At 46.7% G+C, this 19805-nt stretch overlaps 1 protein-coding gene across 1 annotated transcript in view; it reads left to right on the plus strand.

The window, feature by feature from the left end:
* tex264a (testis expressed 264, ER-phagy receptor a) overlaps positions 1 to 19805 on the plus strand; it is a 64298-nt gene that overhangs the window by 34653 nt on the left and 9840 nt on the right. Inside the window, exon 3 of the mRNA XM_083669018.1 lies at positions 18618 to 18792. Coding sequence (XP_083525144.1) covers positions 18618 to 18792 — 175 coding nt within the window. The remainder of the gene's footprint in view (positions 1 to 18617; positions 18793 to 19805) is intronic.

Genomic DNA, 19805 nt, shown 5'->3' on the forward strand with positions numbered 1-19805 from the left:
CGGACAGGAGGGAGTGATTTATTTGTGTGTGCGTGTGCGTGTGTGTGTGTGTGCGCAAAGTCTTGGATGTGGGCTACTGTTCTCATTGCTGATTTTCCAATTGAGTTGTAGGTCAAATCCACTGTGTCTCCTCTTTCTCTCTCTCTCCCCCCCCCCCCCCCCCCCCCCCCCCCGTCGCTCTCTCCCTTTGACAGACAGTTTTAATAAGGCAGTAGTTGGCAGTCAAGGCTGCTCATTGTTTCTTGTACATTAATAATGTCGGATAATGCCGTCACTCTGCAGCCGGCGAGAGCAGAACAATCCATGGTGCCTCTATTCATCTTCTCCTCTCTCTCCTGTCACTAACACAGCCAGAGCTGAGAGAAACTCTTTCATATGGATCCACTCTCCCCTGAGTCTCATTGGCTGTTTATTGTACTCCATATTTCCATGTCTGGGTAGGTTTCTTTAAAATAAAAAAATATTTCTTTAAAATAATAATCAAACAATTTATCTTCATTTTGAACTTGAATATATATATTCAAGTTCACAATGAAGATAAATTGTTTGTTTGTCTTACTTACTTGTCTTACGAATTTACATCTTCACCCCCTCTGAATGACTCATTTGCATGTGTTTATTTTTATATTTATAATATTTTGGAATGGCACAGCTGTATTTGAGTTGAGTGTGTTGATAAGAATCAAAACATACTTTTGCGTTGGTTACTCTTGTGGTGTCAGCGATTAAATGGTGGTCTTAAATCTGTACAGTATGTCTGTTTAACAGCATGGTTTATATATGGTACAACACCTTAGGTTCGAAATTAATTCATTTTAAATGTTAATTTCACTTATTTGGTCCAGCGAAGAGAAACTCATTGTTGAGTCTTTGCTGAGGCAGTCAAAGATGGATGATATCTCCTGACAGCAGACACATCCTACATTAAGCATGACCAACATTACACGTTATGAATTATATGAAAATGGAATTTGACAAATGAGCAGGTGACAGACAGAGATGGTAAATGTCACCATTTAATGACATGTCTATTGTATAAATGTGTGTGTGTGTACAATATTAAGTGACCGAGTGGTGACGCTGTGCCCAGGACTGAGACAGTGTAGTGTGAATGTGTGTGTGTGTTTGTGTTTGTGTGTGTCATGATGGCTGTCTCTCCTGTTGCCCGGTGCTTTAGATGGCACTCCCACTACCTCTCCTTCCTTCAATCCCTCGGATTATCAAAGTATCCGGTCCCCATGGAAAAGGGAGAGGGGGGGGGGGGGGGGGGGGGGGGGGAGGGAGACAGTTACCCTGGCAACAAGCTTGCTTAAGCCAGCCACCAGGCGAGGAGAAGTAAAACACAACTGAAACCACAAGACAAGGAGTTATTATGCACTTTAGAGTGATATACAGCGGCTGTCGCCCAGCTCAGTTCTACCGGCTATCCTTATTCCTCTAAGCCCCCTCCTCTGGCTCCTCCATTTCCATTCTGAACCCCACCTACCCAGACTCATCATTTTGTCTGGAGGGTCTCTGTCTGTAGAGGACCATCCCCAGAAGAAGCTTTTTTTTTATTTTTTTCACCCTTTTTAAACCTCTCAAAACCTTGATTTGTTGTTTCCAGACTTACCTCATTAGCTGGTAGGGATGTTCTGGAGAGTCAAGGCTATGGAGAAGTCTGAATAGGAAGACCAAGGCATAAAGGGGCAGCGACAGTGTATAACACGAGAGTGTGTGTGTTTTGTTTGGGGGGGGGTTTATGGCTGAGATGTCCACTGGTGCTGGTAAAACTTTATGGGTCCTTGGGTTTCTGTCAGCCTGTCAGCCCTCTTAAGAACCCTTCTGTCAGCGAGAGTGAGAAAGACTCTCAAAGTCAGTCTCAACTGTCCTCCTAAAGTTCCTCCTCCTCCTCCTCCTCCTCCTGTTCTTTGACCTGAGAGTGAGCGCTGGCATCAGACATCATGTGCTTCCCGTCCTGATTTCCTCAAAACACTGTACAACTTTCCACAGCTGCGTACGTTTGACAGCTACATTCAAACAGACCGAACAAGTCTAATTTATCGGGCGTGCAACATGTTTCGCCTTTTTTTTTTTTTGGACGGTGTCTGTCGCCATCCCTTTTTTCCCTGTCAGTCACCATATTGTATATCCGACTTACAAGCTGTTTGGAATGGGGGGTAGCTGCGGAAGACGACTTCAGTGCTTCTGTCTGCTTTTCACTTTGGCAGCCTGGCGTCTTTAGAGGAAAGCTGTCGGGCTGAGCCGTGTGCCTCTCTCGCCGAGACAGGCGTTTACTGTCTACGTTCGCAGTGACTGTGTGATCCTGGCTGCCTGTCTGTCCTGGTGGAGAACTCCACGGTTAGAGCTCTGTGGCTCACTGCCGCGGCGCCTCCGCAAATCACAACTTCCTCTTCCCCCGTAACTTGGGCTCTGGCCAAATAGGCAGCTTTAACAGCTACACTCCACCCTCTGTGCTGCTGCTCCGTGCCAAGGTACTTCTCCGTGTCATTTACAGACTCTCCCAGTTGGACACTCGACATTGTTCCGCTTTTGAAACGAATGCGATGGGAAAACTGGCCGTAAACCTTTACAGCGTCACTGAGAAGTACACGAGTGAGTGGCATTATGATTGTTATTAACTGATGCTCACTGATAACTTGAGTATAACTTGACATGTACCTGACACAGCACTGTACAGTACTTTTACTGTATATCCCATCACCCCTCTAGAGAGGCCACTTATTGGTTCACCTCGGTCTGTCGTTGGAGATTCAGCCTCGCTGGCTAAGAGTGTGTGTGTCGTGTTGTGTGTGTGTCGTGTTGTGTGTGTGTGTGTGTTTGTGTTATCCTGGGCCATCCTGTGTCAGCATCTCTAATTGTGAGTGACCCCCCCAGGCCATGCAGTAATAAGCAGGGCTCTCGTAGAGCTGCTGAGGGGGGAATCACCCTTCAACATAGCTCTGTGTTTTGTTTTGACCAGACTTTTTTTTTTTTTTTTTTTTTTTTTCTCTCCGGTCTTATTTGCTGACATAGCCCCCCCGGGAGCCTGCAACCCAATTAGTAATTTGTCGGTAAATCAAAAAGTTGAAACATGAAACGGGGACAAGTCAAGCACCAACAAAAAAAAACCCTCCACCACCAACCACACCAAACATAACAACACAGCACTTTAGATAATAACAACCGCTCAACAACTATACAAGAGAAAGAAAACACTGCAAACTCTCCCCGTGTCACGCCGGTTGGTACAGTATTGTGTTCATTCCCCCTACGGTGGCTTTGTGTGGAAAATATGCCCCGGTGTCAAGAGCTGCCGGTTATTCCGCAGGACAATTATCTTTGTGTGCAGTGGAGCATCATCAACATATGAATGAGACATCCTGTCATTGAACTCACTTCATCTATTTTCATGAAGTCGCAATTGAATTTCGAGGGGATGGCCCAGGCCCATTATTCTCAAGTACAAAGCAACATTTTTGAGCTATGTGGATAGGATTTAAAAAAAAAAAAAAAAAAAAAAAAAGCCTTTAGGTAGTTAAAAGGGAGAAAGATCACAAAGTTTTGAAAGAGTTTCGAAGACTGAGAAAAGGGCTTGTTAGAAGTTAGAACTTTTGCCACCAAGGACAGGCCTTAATGAGTCCCTCTGTCAGAGGTTTCAGCTTGTCACATGAGTTAGAGAGACGGACACCAAGCACTGACAGACAAAAATAGCCTCATCTCCTTGGCGGGGCAGGCAGGGGGATCGGTATGATAATAGGAGGTCATTATTTAATACAGCATGGAGAGCTTTTTTTCTGATGAGGATTTTCTTAGCTATTCAAATAGTAATTTGGAGCCAGTGAGGTATGGCCAGAGTGGAATGGGCTTTACAAAGGCAGACGGGTCAGACTTAAGTGTCCTCTAGGAGCGAAGGGAGGTGTTACTTTAGAGAAAAGGGCTTCACAGGCAGAATGTATTGTACGGTATCTGTATGGGCTTTCATGGATGGCGAGGTGGGGAGACAGTCAGACTGTCTGACACAGTCAAATAGAACGTGGTGTTTCCTTATCACAGACACTGCACTCCTGAACTATGCACCGAACAACAGACAAAGTTTGATTATTACCCTGAGGCAACTCTTTTCTTTTTCCACAGCTCAACTCTGCACAGCATTAAATTGTTGACTCATACCCCAAAAATGCGAGGTGAGAGATAATGATAGGCTGAGACCGTGTTGTTGTTGTTTGGGAGAGCTAGCTATAGAGGAACAGAGGTCCTATTAGTGGTAGAATGAGGAGAGAGGTCCAGTTACATCCACTCAGGGCCATGGCATCTACACCCACTCTCCAGATATGATTCATCGACAGTCCTACTACCTTGTCACATAGGCCTGCTGCTTTCTCTCTCTCCCTCTCCAAGTGTCTTGGTCTCTTCTCCAACTCTGTTATTCTCTCTCTTTATCTCTCTCCGGACGTGTTTCTTTTTCCATCACAAAGTATCTCCTTCTCACACTCTCGTGTCTTTCTTCCTCATTTGTTCTCTCCCTCTCTCTCTCTCTCTCTCTCTGCCTCACACACAATCACAATCATTAGAGGGGGAGCAAGGGGTGAGGGGAGCGCGGAAGGGGACAGAGAGATTAGGAGCCTTGTCAGCACAAGGGACTCTTAATTCTAACCATTAGCCATCCGCCGCCATGCTGACAGTGTGTTAATAGAGGGTGGTCCAGGGTTTAAACATGTCCCAGCTACAATAGGCCCCTTAGCTGGGGAGAGTGTCAGTACAGCAGCACAGCCACTGTCAGTGTCTCACTTACCCAGGACCAGGAGGCTCTGTCAAGGGGGTGGATGTCCAAACCCCCCCCCCCCCCCCCCCTTTCCCTGTCCTTGTCCCTGTCCCTGTCACTGTCCCTGTCCCTGTCACTGGGGAGGCGAGGGGGGCCTGTGGGTGGTGGTGGTGGTGGGGGTGCCAGTACTAATTGTTGTCTTCTGTGCCTCCTAAATACGTGTCATTACTCTGTGAGTCATTTACTGTTTCCTCGTTGTTCTCTTCCTGTTTCCTGCTCTTGCGATGGAGGGTCACAGGCCTGCTCCCCTACTTTTTGGGTCTTGTTTTGTCCGTTCACTGCTCACTGCTCTTCCTGCTCTCGGTCTTCAGATCCAACGATAAAACAGAGGCAAAGACAAACAACCTCTAGAGGATAAACGAGTATAACAGCCACGGGTGTTGAAACACTAAAACCAGAGAACTGAGTGAGGACTGTAGAGATGATGCTGTCGAGACGAAGACATAGTAGATCAGGAAAACCTCAAATGTCACATAAAAAACAGAATGAGCTAAAATAACCGAATGACTAAAGTCCCAAGGAGTCATACCGTTCCCTCCATAGTCTAGTTTTCTGCCACCATGCCAGCCCTGCTAGACCAGGCCTAGACCTGCAGCCCACAGCCCCTTTCAACTCTCCTGTTGGCTGAAGGAACGATCCACAGGCACTTGAGTGGAGTGTTTGATCTGCAGGGGTCAGGCGTTCTAGGATGATACAGACACAGTCTTGCCCTTTATCACGGGGCTCAGTTGAACTTCTAAGCAATCTAGTGAAGAAGGAGGAGGAGGAGGGGGGAGGAGGGAGAGAGAGAAGAAAGAGGAGGAGGAGGAGAGGAAAGAGGACGCGCGGGACTCCAAAGCTGTCCCCGACACAATCACAATCTGTGCCATGCTTAATTATAGGCTGACAAAGTAAGAAAATTGGGGATGGGAGAGGATTATGAGGTCCTACTGGTCTGGGCGCTTTGGCACATTTTAATTATGGGCCTGCCCAGGAGAGGAGGAGGAAGGGGGGGAGGAAGGGGGGGAGGTGAGGGGAGAGGAGAGGAGAGAAGAGGGGAGGGAAGGGGGGGGGGGGGAGAAGAGAGGTGGGGAGAGGAGGGGAGAGGAGAGCAGAGTGGAGCAGAGTCCAGTACCCTCTGAGAGGAAGGACTCAGGACTACCAGCTCCTCTTCCACTAAGAACCTGGGCTTCAGTTAAAATGATTAGGCCCCCACCGTCCTCGACACGGAGAGAGCAAGAGAGGGGGTAGAGAATGGGGTTTTAATGAGTTTTTGGTGGTCTCCATGTTCAGAGCACCATGTACTTTAGTGTGTCTGTGCATGTGTGTGCGTGTGTGTGTGTGCATGCATGCGTATGCTTGGCCCAGTCCGTGTTGCGGGGGTAGTGGCTAATGGCTAATGGCTGGTTACCAGGGCAGCAGGGCCAGACTGGGGCTTGTTGAAGGAGATCATGTGAAGTGTCGGAGACAGAATTGTAATGTGTTTCTGTTGATGACTGTTGTTTGTATCTGCTAGAATGTTTTTGGTTTTCATCACCCATTATCCTTTATGTAATAACCATATTTTTTTTTTCTATTTATGTTTAGTTCTTTATAATGTTGGTCTATAGATATAGCTTTTCTTTGGTTCGTCATCCGTCTTTGGCAAGAGCGAGAGAGAGACGGAAATATAAATTGATTCTCTTAATGTTCTGTTTTATGAAAGCAGCTTTATCATTTAACTGAGTTTCCAGCCATTTTTCATTTGTTTTGAGAAAAAAATAAGCCTACGTAGGCGTCCTATTTGGATTGAACAGTTTCCCTTTATCAAAGGTTCTCTCTCCTTCTCGGTAATATACCGGTAATATATGTGCAGGACTTGCCTTCGTCTTTACTCGTTTTGCCAAGCACCAGTTAAAAATATTTTTGGGGATGTAAATATGACTTCAATGCTCCTCTCTCCTTCTCCTCCGTCCTAGTAGATTATTATTATATTTTGTATGTTTTGGCACAGTTCCATTCCTCCATACTGTATGAGGACAGGTCAGCAAGGAATCCTCCACTAATTACTTCCTTCTACCTTCTAATGCTCCCAGCCCTGCACCAGGCCAATGAAGAAGTGTGCAAAGGGACTGATTATGTAGTGTAGCCTATCATGTGTATATATAGAAGCTGTTCTATAGTTGTAGAGGCCGGGAGGACAACCTAAAGGGACTCCACCACTCTCCCTGCTCCATTTCACTTCCATTGTCCACTCTAATTGTATCTCATTATGGTACATATGTGAATACTTTTGACATTAGATTTACAGATTAAGATCTCAATTAGGTAGAGGGGGGGGGGGGGGGGTTGTATTTCTGGATTCTGGAAGATCACCCGTTTTTCACTTAATAGCTGCATGATTTAAAGAGCTTTTATGGCCAAGACTAATTGAGCCCAAACCACACTAATGGCTTCTTAATGGCCCCCGTGTTTTCTGCTAAATTAGCACTGAGGTGATCTGGCATACCCTTTCAGAAGCTTGTATTTGTTTTCATTGTTTTTTTTTTTTATTGGATTTTCAAAGTGGTCTTTAAATGTTCTGTCAGTGTGTGTGTGGGTGTGGGGGGGTCTCCCAACTGTTAAAGGGCATTTGGTATAACGACCAATGTGTTTCTCAAATTGTCTCGAATGCTGACTCTACAGAAAGAGAAAATTGGCTCGCCAATGAAGTGAGACTGGGCTGTGTGTCGGTAAAGGACAGCCATCCTTAAAACGCCCTTGTTTCATTGTCTCTCTGTTAAGTGGCTTGTTATTAGACCGATCCCAATTGAGTTTAGAGTAAAAAAAAAAAAAAAAAGGAGAGGTAGAGGAATAATCCATGGTCAGTGCACTGGTCCTGATTGTCTCTCGTCTCCCCTCAAGCTCACCACATCGATTGTGGGGGGAGAGTTCTGGAGACCACCGCAGCTGCTGACAGAGTCACTACACTTACAGCTCATCAAGTCTTATCGACCACATGGGTGCAAGCAGAGGTTGAACAAAACCCCCCCTGCATCAACCCTTCCTCTATCCAAACCTTACCCTGTCCCCAGCCCTCCTCTATCCAAACCTTACCCTGTCCCCAGCCCTCCTCTATCCAAACCTTACCCTGTCCCCAGCCCTCCTCTATCCAAACCTTACCCTGTCCCCAGCCCTCCTCTATCCAAACCTTACCCTGTCCCCAGCCCTCCTCTATCCAAACCTTACCCTGTCCCCAGCCCTCCTCTATCCAAACCTTACCCTGTCCCCAGCCCTCCTCTATCCAAACCTTACCCTGTCCCCAGCCCTCCTCTATCCAAACCTTACCCTGTCCCCAGCCCTCCTCTATCCAAACCTTACCCTGTCCCCAGCCCTCCTCTATCCAAACCTTACCCTGTCCCCAGCCCTCCTCTATCCAAACCTTACCCTGTCCCCAGCCCTCCTCTATCCAAACCATACCCAGCTACCTGGGCACTGCCAAGCGTGGATGGATGGAGGGAGGGAGGGAGGGATGGATGGATGGATGGATGGATGGAGATGGAGGTTGTCCTCCCAATGAGGGGTGTCTGGGCTTGCCTGGTCAGATGTGTAAAGCAGAGCAAATACAGCGAGGATGAAAATAGTCTTTGCTGAGGAAGCGTGTGACCGAGAGGGACAGTCAGAATTGGACACCTCGAGGTGTGAAGTGGAGTTTTTGTCCTTCCTCACTGAGATGGAGGAATAGAGGGGGTTATGGGGGAGGGGTGTGGGTGGGGGGGTGTAAGGAGGGAGGTCTCGGTGGCTCTGACGGTGCTTGGGGGAGTAAAATAGGCCAGGGGAGAAAGGGGACCTGGGGGACTGTCACCAATTGTCACCGAGCCGCCTTGCTTTTGTATTAATTTTCCTCTCTGCCCGCCTGGGGACCAGGGTGAGAAATCGTCCACCTATAAATAGACGATTGGCTCTGTCTGGTGTGCGTGTATGTGTGTGTGTGTGTGTGTGTGTGTGTGTGTGTGTGTGTGTGTGTGTGTGTGTGTGTGTGTGTGTGCATGCATGTGTGTATGTGTGTGTTTGTGTGTGTGGGCGGAGGCAAGGGGGTGGCTGGGATGCACCCAAGCGCAAGGAAGAGCAACACATGGGGCTGGGGGTGTGGAGAGGGGAGGAGTCTGTACATTAGCTGATGTACACTCACTGGGAACTTTATTAGGAACACTATATTAATACTGGGTAGGGCCTCCCTTTGCTCTCAAAACAGCCTCAGTTCTTCGTGGCATTGATTCCACAAGATGTTGGAAACATTCCTTTGAGATTCTGGACCATGATGACATGATTGCATCTCGCAATTCCTGCTGATTTTTCAGGTGCACTTTCAAGCTGTGAATCTCCCGTTCTACCACATCCCAAAGATGCTCAATTGGATTCAGATCCGGTGACTGGGAAGGCCTCTGAAGAACACTGAACTCATTGTCATGTTCTTGAAACCAGTTTGAGACGACTTTTGATTTGTGACATGGTGCATTATCATGCTGGAAGTAGCCATTAGAACATGGGTAAATTGTGGCCATGAAGATATGCACATGGTCAGCAACAATACTCAAATAGGCTGTGGCATTCAAGCGATTGATTGGTATTAACGAGCCCAAAGCGTGCCAAGAAAACATTCCCCACACCATTCCACCACCTCCACCATGAGAAGGTGTACAGGTGTTCCTAGTAAAGTGCTCCGTGAGTGTATATTACCACATTGATGGGTAATTTGGTGTGTGTGCTCATCTGTGTGTGTGTGTGTGTGTGTGTGTGTGTGTGTGTGTGTGTGTGTGTGTGTGTGTGTGTATGCGCGCGTGTGTTTGCTTGAGGACAGGGTCTCTTGGGACAGGGTTCCGCTTGGGGACAGGGTTCCTCCTGTCATAAGGGCTGTACTTGGTCTCTGTGATCACAGGACTGTGACAGTCTTACCCTCTCCTCTCCATTATTCACAACCTTCTCTTTCGCTGGCCATCTTTCACCCCCTCTTCTCCGTGTCTCTCTCAGGTGGGAGACATGCTACTGCTCCATGGTGCTCTGTAGACATTCTGTCCTGTTCCACACTGGACCAGCAGGCTTTTCTAAAGAACTTTTAGGCCAGTGCCTTTTAAAGATATGGCTGTCTGGTGGCTAGTGGTGATCAATGACCTTTCTGACTGGATTCTGTAACCTGCAAGCCCTGCTGTGTCTATGATGGAACTGGCTTTACTGTTGTGTTTGTCTGTCTACCTGCATTTTGGAGATATCTGGCTCACAAGCTGCTCTGGCAGCTCCCCTAGAAGAAGAGCAACCCTAAGCGTGCGCACACACACACATGCGCTCACACACATACTCACACACACACACACACGCACACACACGCTCACACACACGCTCACACACGCTCACACACACACACACACCCACACACACACACAGCCGGAGGTGAGCCTGAGGTGTGCTGGGACCCTGAACCTTCCCCGGTAGAGTGGATGATAAGCAGACGACACGCAGAGATTCCACCTCTTTACATTCTAATGATCCCAAAACACAACACAGCTGTAGTCACAGTGACAGTCTTGGGAATAACTTGAGAGAGAGAAAGTGGGACACAGTATCGAGGGGGATCCCGAACTTTAAGGGAGCTTCGAGATCCAAGTGATTCAGTGAGTCAGTGCTGCTGAAATAGACAGGAAGAGGAAGGAAGTCACAACTGTTGTGTAAGACCTTTCTTTTCTTCCTGGTTTGCTGCATTAACAAAACCCTACATTTCCCCCATATCTCTTAAGAAGCCTGTACATTATAATGGCATTGCATATTTCCTGCTTTATCCCTTTTGATGTGCCCATTCATCTATTTTTGTGTTCGCTTTTCACTGCCAACCAAGCATGTCTGATTTAGAGCCCCCCCCCCCGTATGCCTTACAGTGTCTGAGAGAGTGACGGTCATACAAATGGAATTCAATTCTATTCAATTCTATTTTTTGTGGGACTTCTTTTATCGTTGTATATAGCAGACGTCCATTTCCTAACGAACGTGTGACCCTCGACCTTTAAGGTGGATAGAAGGGGGGGAAAACGGTCCTGCGGGTGACCTCTCATGAGACGATGGAGGACACCGTGATGGATAGTGTGAGGGAGAGGAATGGGGGTCAGAGAGCTTCCAGGGGAGGACGGAGGTTGATGTCAACATGGATCAGGGAGAATGCTGCCGTCCTGCTGTAAAAATCTGAGTGAGAGAAAAGCCTCTGAGAAGTATTGGATTGGTCATACTGCCGCTTGTGCGATGACAACACTAGTCTCCTTGGGTTTTTACTCTGCGGATACTGTAACTGCACACTGCTCTTTCATTTGATCTGAAAACATACATTGTAAAGAACCTGTGTGTGTGTCCTCCATATGTGCCCTCTCCCTCTCCCCCCCCTCCCTCTCCATCTCCATCACTCCCTCTCCCTTCTCTCTCTCTCTCTCTCTCTCTCTCTTCTGTCTCTGTCCTCACACTGCGGCTGGGTCCCTGAGCTAGGCACAAAGAGAGGGAGGGACGTGACATGAAAAGGACCAGGATGAATACCCTGTAGTCTGAGCCTATCACAGAGAGACCTCTGGAAATGGCTCCCCCGTGGGACAAACGCCCATCAGAGGACACCATCTGGGAATGAAAAGATGTTTTTGTGTTTGTGTCCTGTGCCTTAGAAGATGAAAGGAAGATAGTGGTATCTTAGAGACCAGATATTGATACAAGTTTGGGTTCTTTTCTTGTAGAACTCCTAAAGGAGTTTATGTCCTAAAGGTTGCTTTTTTTTTCTTCTGCCCAGATATTAAAGTGCTGTTTTAGTATTTTATGGAATGTAGAATTCCAACAACCGCCACTCTGCTATGGTTATCATTCGTTCTGTCTCAGCTGCATATGTTTTTTCTGTGGATTTTAAAATGATGTAGTTTAACAGGCTCTAGGGGTGTTACCTGCATTCAGGAGAGGGGGGGGGGATCTACCCACAGAGCAGCTGCCAGAGAGTACAGTCATGGCAAACCCCCACGAGACCCCCCTCTCTCTCTCTCTCTCTCTCTCTCTCTCTCTCTCTCTCTCTATCTCTCTCTCTCTCTCTCTCTCTGAACACTCCTCCTAATCATTCTCTAGCCTCTTTCCCCCCATCCAGTCACACCAACACTTAATGAACTTCCCGATTAACCAAATTACCCTTAACGGCGCTAACTCCTTCCTTAAAATTGTTTGCTTTCGTGGACATAAAATCCAATTAGGCTTAGTTGATTATTGAGGGAGTTGAACCTTGTCCTTGCATACCAATGGGCTGTGTCCGATCAATTTGCGCTCGCTCCCGTTTTTTTTTTTTTGTCTCCCCGCCTGTTCTTCTTCTGTCTCCGGCTTTTTTCCGATTGTTTGGTTTTATCGTTTTGAAAGTAGTCAGGGATTTCGATGTCTTCTGGGATTCCCATCGATTCCCAGGCGAGGGTAAGTCTCTCTCATCATCAAGGTCATCTGGTTTTATTATTATTGCATAGATAATAGATGTTTGATTTTTTGGGGGGTGTCCATCATCTCCGTACCCCAAACCCCCCCTACTCTCTCACCTCATGTTCCTCACCAGAGAATGGCGACACTGACAATGGCCTGAAGGCCAAAAAAACGTTTGTCTTGTCTCCGTCCCCGAATTAAATAAAAGAATAAAATCAATTTTTTATAAGTGCCGACACACTTTTTGGAGACCTCACCAGAGAAAACGTTTTCAAACTTTTTAGCTGCGATGGCAGCTAAAGGATGTGGTCCATGTCATCATCGTTGCCAAGTGGTTTTTGTTTTGTTTTGTTTTTTCAGAGAGTGTTTTCAAAGTGCTGTGTTTTGATGCAGATAATTAGAAGTTGGAACAAACTGCTCTGCTCTCTTTGATAACTCTCCTCCTCCTCCTCCCTCCCTCTCATGTTGCTATCTGTCTGGAAGGCACCCAGCACATGATCCATTACACCACTACTGCACACTCAAGTGAGAGGGAAAGGAATATAAAGTCAGTAATTACAGTTTTGAGCAAAGTGTTCTCCCAACGTTGGATTTGCATGTCGGTATTGCTGAACATTGTTCACATAGAGGGTGATAGCAGGCCACAGTTTGTGGGCGCTCCTGCATGTTTGAATTGCGACCTGCAGTCACACCCTTCTCCATGGTTCACACAAGCAAGGATTCAGACTTCAATGAATGTCTCTGATCTGTATGGTTTCGCTTATGGGCCCTGACCCGGCTTCAGACTAAGTTCACGGTTAGTGCTAGTGTTGTCTATTAGCCTAGCGTGGCCATACTCTATCTATATAGGAATTAGCATTTTGCTAGCGTGCTAATATGCAAAATACGCTGTATCACCGCTCTTGTGATCAGACTAGCTGTCAGTTTTGGTGAATGGCTTTTGAGGGGATCATTTATGTCAGCCATGGTGCGCTGATTGAATCATCGTATTCATTTCTAAAGCAATGACTTAGACGAGGAGGGGAGATGTCTGAATTGTCGGGGAGATAAGAAAGGATGCCTCTTCTCACATATTGCTTATCAGACGCCACAGCTCAATACGGAGAGCTTCCTCCCATTAAGATCTGTGTGTGAGTCTAGACACTGGAGCCTAGTTTGATCTTCAAATAGCCCGGCTTTCTCACAGAGCTCTCGGTGGCAGTTGCTCAGCTGCACTGAGGATTCTCCTTCCACTTTTGCAGGCTCACAGCACACTAAACCCACTCTAACCCACATGCAGTTTACATGAGAGGAAAACGAGGTGAAAGTGATGAGACCAATTATTCGGCAGCACAGGAGAGACCCTCGATGTCTGTTTAACCCTCAAAAAAACACGTTTAGTCACTGCTTTGCAACAAAAAACGACAAAAAGGTCTTGAATTATGAAGGAAGAGGTTACATAAGATGTAGTAAAGTTATAGCACAGCTGGAGATTTTGTGCAACCAAACGTTTTCGGAGCAAATGAGAACACGATTAAGGGTAGACCTACATGAATATGTCCTGTAATGTAATGCATGTGGCTCTATATGAGTTTGAAACAAACTCCTGATGCACATGCAATGTCCCCATCAAACATATGTGGTACATATTTGTGACACATAGAGTATTTGAGTAGCTCAAGTGGCTGATCTAGATGATCTAAATTGTCGTTTTGGCTTTAATACCACTCATGATCATCTGTTCATCTGTCGTCTCTTTGCCAAGAAAACCTGATTTAATAAAACAGCCCACTGTGTGTAATAATGATAGCCATACAGAATAACGTCTCCATCTCTAATGGTTTGTAATCTTCCCCCTTTAGGCTCGCTGGGCTGGGCTGGGCTGGGCTGGGCTGGGCTGGGCTGGGCTGGGCTGGGCTGGGCTTAGTCTCACTGTACATCAGTTTGTAAACAAGGAGGAGGGTCGTGTGGAGTCTACAGCAACAGGTTTCGTGGGGTGTGTGGACCTGCTTACAACTTCCGACAGCACTTTTTACATCCTGCGCCCCCAGAATTTCACTCGAGGGATGAGGTGCGTGCGTGCGTGCGTGCGTGCGTGCGTGCGTGTGTGTGGGGGGGGGGGCAGGGCAGTGAGGTGAGGAGGTTGGATGACAGTGTTGTGAGAATAACCCAGGTGACTAATATCATGCTGCTCTGAGAATACAGCCTCATCTGCCACTCCATCCTGCACATGAGAGCACATTTCAATCCCAGCAGCAGCAGCGTGCCGGTCGGCCGGTCGGCCAGTCGGCCGGTCGGCCGGTCGGTCTGATTAAAGCTCCCAGACACAGACGCAAGTTAAGTGGAAGCATGTTGACTCCCGGGCCAAGCTGGGGAAATGGATCACCTCCAACCAAGAGAGACAGGGCGCAGGGGGTTGTAATGCACGGGGGAAGGAAAAAAAGGTCACCGAGAGGAAATCGAACATCCTCTCGCCGTAATTAAAAAACGTTCATGCCGGAAGCGTGCTTTTGATTATGACAGGCCAGTTAATCTGTTTTCTGCTTTTATTTATTTATTTATTTATTTTTCCCGCGGCGGGCGGCGGGAAGGGGGAGATATGGAGAGCACGTCAAAGGAATGGATCCTACCCGGAGACAATGGAGACGCTGATCTATTTGTCATTGGTTAATAATGCATGTGGGTGGTAACTTCTTTTTGTGAAGCTGTCAAGACGCCGGAGCCGTAACGATGTGGTGAATTGCAGGAGGAAATCGAACAGCCAGGGTGCTGATGTGCAATAAAACCCTAATGTGGGATGTTTGCCATCCATTATTGATATGCGTTTACTTAATTATTATGTGCTTAATAATTCAGTATTATACAGTATGTGGGGCATAAAACACATTTACTACTGAGAGTCCTGGATGGCCAGCAAACATGCCACTCTCACCATATCTCGTGGTAAGAGAGGGGTAAAATGATGGGTTTTTCTCTCTCTCTCTCTCTCTCTCTCTCATGTGCTATTGAAATTCCTGTATTGACATCAAACGTGTCACTCTCAACATATCGTATGGTAAGAGAGGGGATGGATGGATTTATCTTTTTCTCTCTTCCTCTCTTTCTCATTTACAACTCAAAGTCCTGTATGGGCAGGAAAACATGTCAGTCATCCTCAACATATCTTATGGTAAGAGAGGGTGGATGGATTTATCTCTCTCTCTCTCTCTCCTTAAACTCATTAGTTTATCGTAAACGTAATTCCATTGACACACTTTGTTGTACATTCTGTGTGTGTGTGTCTGTGTGTGTCTGTGTGTGTTGTATCCTGAAGCTATGGATGTCTATGGGGTTAATTACATCCTCAAGGTAACATCTCTCCTAATCTTTTATATCATATCATCTTTTTCAGTCAAAACAACAGCCTAGCAGAGACACAGCCAGTGCTGTCCACTCTTTTGGCTTCTAGAGGGGGGGACTTGTAATGACATTTAACAAGGATTTGTACAAATCACCTCAACTATTTGTTGGTTGCTGGTTGATAAACCACAGTAAGTCATGCTGATTTGTATTCCGCCCCAATGGTGAATTCTTTGTACTTTTCTGTTCTTTGTGAATTATTTTCTGCTCTAAAACCTGATCCAAGGAGTTTGAATGATGTTTTGGCCTAGGTTCAGCGATACCATACATCAGTGTATTTGACGTTACGTTGTGCTGTGTATCACAGGTCTCATTGTTTAACTATACCACACTTAAAAGGATGTCATCTACAGAGGGGGTTTCCTATTCATAAGCAGGTCTGAGGACAGAGACTAGAACTGAAATCACTATGCCAGCAGATTGTATGTCTGCAATGATGACGTCTGTGTAATAATCCACTGTAACCTACGCACAGTGACGGGTTACTTTGATGTGTTTCACTGATACTGCTGTCTTGTGTAGTGGAGGCGATTTGGAATCAGGCTCTCATGATGAGGTAGCCCTGCTGGAGATATGTCCACTCAAGTAAAAGTAATGGTAGACGCTTGGGTCTTCCACGTGGGAGACCCGGGTTCGAACCCAGCCCGTCACACCTGCATACAAACATCATCAAGTATAAAAGTCGGCCTCACCGCTTGATTTACACGATGATAGCAGAGATATTTTAAACCAACTCATTTATGTCGTGTCGTATTCAGCCCAATCCATCAAGAGAATCAAATCAAATCAAATCAAACTTTATTTATAGAGCACATTTCACACACGGATGCTAACACGACGCGCTTTACAGGAATGTGAATACAAATAATTGAAAGACAACAAGACGAAACGTGTAACAGTCGCGGGAGTTGAAAACGGTGGAAATCAGAAAACAAGTGTTGGGCTGTAGAGAGACGTGTCAATGCGTGTCAGATACTTACCTCAGCCTGTCACAATGACTCTGTAGTAACTATCATTTATGCACTACTTGTTCAGAGGAGAAATGGCACTCGTTTCCCCCCTCTGTGTCCTCAGCATCCCCACGCTGTAAAAGTTTACTGATTTGTGCAAAGGCAGCAAACATCCAACGCTCGGGAATGAGCACCGATTTTAGTGGCTTTGACAAATGTAGCTGTCAGTAATTTATTTGCAGTTTGGCTGCTTTTGACACTTTTTTTTTTTCTTGCGCTTGCTCTCTCACTTTCAATCACTTTCTCCATTCCTCTCTCCCTCTCTCTTCCCTGACACCCTTTCCCTTGGAGACGGCGGTGTTTGCAGCATATTGTCTTACTCTCCTTTCCTGCTGCTCATTATCTGAGCGGGTTCAAGGAGAATGTTGTTGTGATTTGCATATGCTGCCCTGAGGGCTTGGGGGGGGGGCAGGTGTGAGCAGGTGATTCATACCATGGGGACGTACATACACCTATTTTGCAGGTGATCAGATTGGCTTTAATCAATCACAAGCCCCTTTTACAGTGGCCCAATAGGAAATGAGTACAGGAGCACCAGCCCAGGCCTGGCCCCGTCTTCCCTTCTCCTCTTTTGTCCTCCTTAGGTGGGGGAGGGAGGAATGGGGGGGAGGGGGAGGGGGGGGGCTGCATTCTCATGGACCACACAACCCCACCCTCTCCTCTCTGTTCTTCACAACTTCCACAGAAGCTTTATTACAGTCTACTGCACATGTTTGTGACCTACTGTCTCACGGTGAGAGCAAAACGGCTCTTCGCTCTCTACAGTACGCTCAATAAAGTCTAATGGCAGCCTGGTTGTCAAGGTGAGGACCTGCTGTTGTTTATCTTATACCTTACGGCAGGTCGAGTCACTTAATGAAACCCATTTGTAAAACATCAGCGCATCACAATGCTTCTTTTAAACTCACAGCTGGGAGTCATAAAGAGCTGACATTTGCTTTCTTTTCACGGGTCTAGCAGTGCACACAAAGGCATCGGGATGCCTGTAGTAGTGTGTCCTCTGTGTCACTCTGGTCCTCAGCCCCTCTCTGGTCGACTGTATAAGCCTACTGGACTGTGCACTACATCCGTTTTTACAGTGCTCTCCTGCTCTCCACTTTGGGTTAATAGAGTAGTCATCTCGCCGGAGTCTCTTCAGCATGAAAGCATACCATAGCACAATTATGCAAGCCTAATGTTCTCTTTAGGGTAAATGTGGTATAATATTTATACACTCCCCACTTTCATCACACTTCCCAGGAGAGTTGAGATATAGACATACCGTATACAGTAGGTCTCTGGAAATGGAATGGTAATGGGCTGGCTTGTGGGGGAGCGTATTCCCATAAATTCATATTCATGTGTCAGACACATAAAGTGTGTTGTCAGCGTACTGGGAGAATTTCGTATTGCTCTCTGATCCCTGCCTATATCTGCATAACACATACCGCACGGCGCGCAGCTGCTCATTTTAGGGTGCTCTTTTACATAAGAGTTGTCGGGCAGCTTGGTTAAAGTTATGTGAAATTAGGAGGAGGTACTTCATATAGGTGTGTGTGTGTGTGTGCGTGTGTGTGTGTGTGTGTGTGTGTGTGTGTGTGTGTGTGTGTGTAGTGTATGTGTGATAAAGTGTGCAAGGGAAGAGAGATGATTTTGTAGTTAAACTGATCGATTCTAATAGTTCTTCAGCTCTGTTGTCTCTGGGGAAATTGTTTTAGCTCGTAATGTGGTCCACTATATGGCCATACTCTTGACATTATGACAACACTTACTGGTTATCAGCCTTCTCAAGAGCACGGATTTCGAGTAGCAAGTCTCTCTTCAGAGTAACTGACCCTACATTGTTGACATAATTGCTTTTTTGAACACAGGGGTATTGAGTTTTATAAAGCTGTGGAGGGCAGATCAAGACAAATGGAATGCTTGTAAATGTGTAGAACAGTCTTGACAGTCGCGCTCTCTCTCTCTCTCTCTCTCTCTCTCTCTCTCTCTCTCTCTCTCTCTCCCTCCCTCCCTCCCTTTCTCTCTCACAGGACAGGGATCTGCTTGCGAGGCCGTATATTGAGACCTATAAAGGGGACCTGATCCACTACATGGTTCCACTGTCTCGCTGGTTGGACTTCTTTGTGCCAGAGATGACAGAGGAGGCCAAGAAACTGAAGGTGGAAGAGGATTCGGATTCGGAGGACAGAGGAACGGACATTACAGGTAATCTAAGCCCCTCCTTCGCCCATCCAACCGTAGATACTGACCTCACTTGCTGACCCCACTACCGACCTACTTCACTACCTGAAGTAATGGGTTACAGCGACTAAACCACCACCACCACCACCATTCAGCTCTTATTCAACCCACAGAAGATACTTTAGAAGTATCTTAAAACCAACTCATAGAAGATAGATGTTTTCTAGCAAGAAAACAAACAGCAAAAAACGGTGAGACCATGTGTGGCCAGGAAAGACAAGAGCATTAATTACTGAACATCTTGTTTGACTAAGACCTTGCTTGGAGTTACTTTATCCTGAGGGAGGCTGATTGAGTGAGTTTACAGACAGACCTCTCTCTATCCGCACTGCAGGCTGTGTGGGCTTTGCGAGACATAAACAACATAGCCTCCGAGAGCAAAGATGTGGCTGGATGTTATTTTTTCAGGAGCGTCACCCACTCCCCTTACCGCCTTGATCCCATCGTACGGCTGATATACGAGGACGGGTAATTGTTCTGTCACTGCTTGTATGTTCCTTCAAGCGCAATGTGTTTTAGACCTGCCATTACTCTTTTCAACTTGACAGGGCCTTCCCGATAGCACAGTGGGCCATATTGACTTTGTCTTAACACAAATCGTTTTCTAAAGAAAGCATACGGTGTGGTGTGGTGTTGATGGGCCCGAGTGGGCCAACGGTGGTCGGACTGAAGCAAGGTGGCCGCGGGTGACGCGAGGATTCACAAAGAAGCACCTCTGAAACCCCCTTGTACACAACGCCGTATAAACACGGTAAAACAATCAATGCATAGAGAGTACATGGCTTTGGTTATCTGATGCCCTGTGCTTTGGGGTTGTGTTATCTCTCATTCCCTTTGTGCTCACTCCCTTTCCTGATGACACGTGGATGTATTGACCGGCCTCTGGTTACCATGGAGAGTCCGTGCTCTGAGGAGGATACGGCGGGCACGGTGGAGAGGGCACTGCCAATCTGTTAATGACAAAGACACGTTGGTTG

The sequence above is a fragment of the Argentina silus genome, assembly GCF_951799395.1.
Source record: "Argentina silus genome assembly, chromosome: 4".
Classification (NCBI taxonomy): Eukaryota; Metazoa; Chordata; class Actinopteri; order Argentiniformes; family Argentinidae; genus Argentina; species Argentina silus.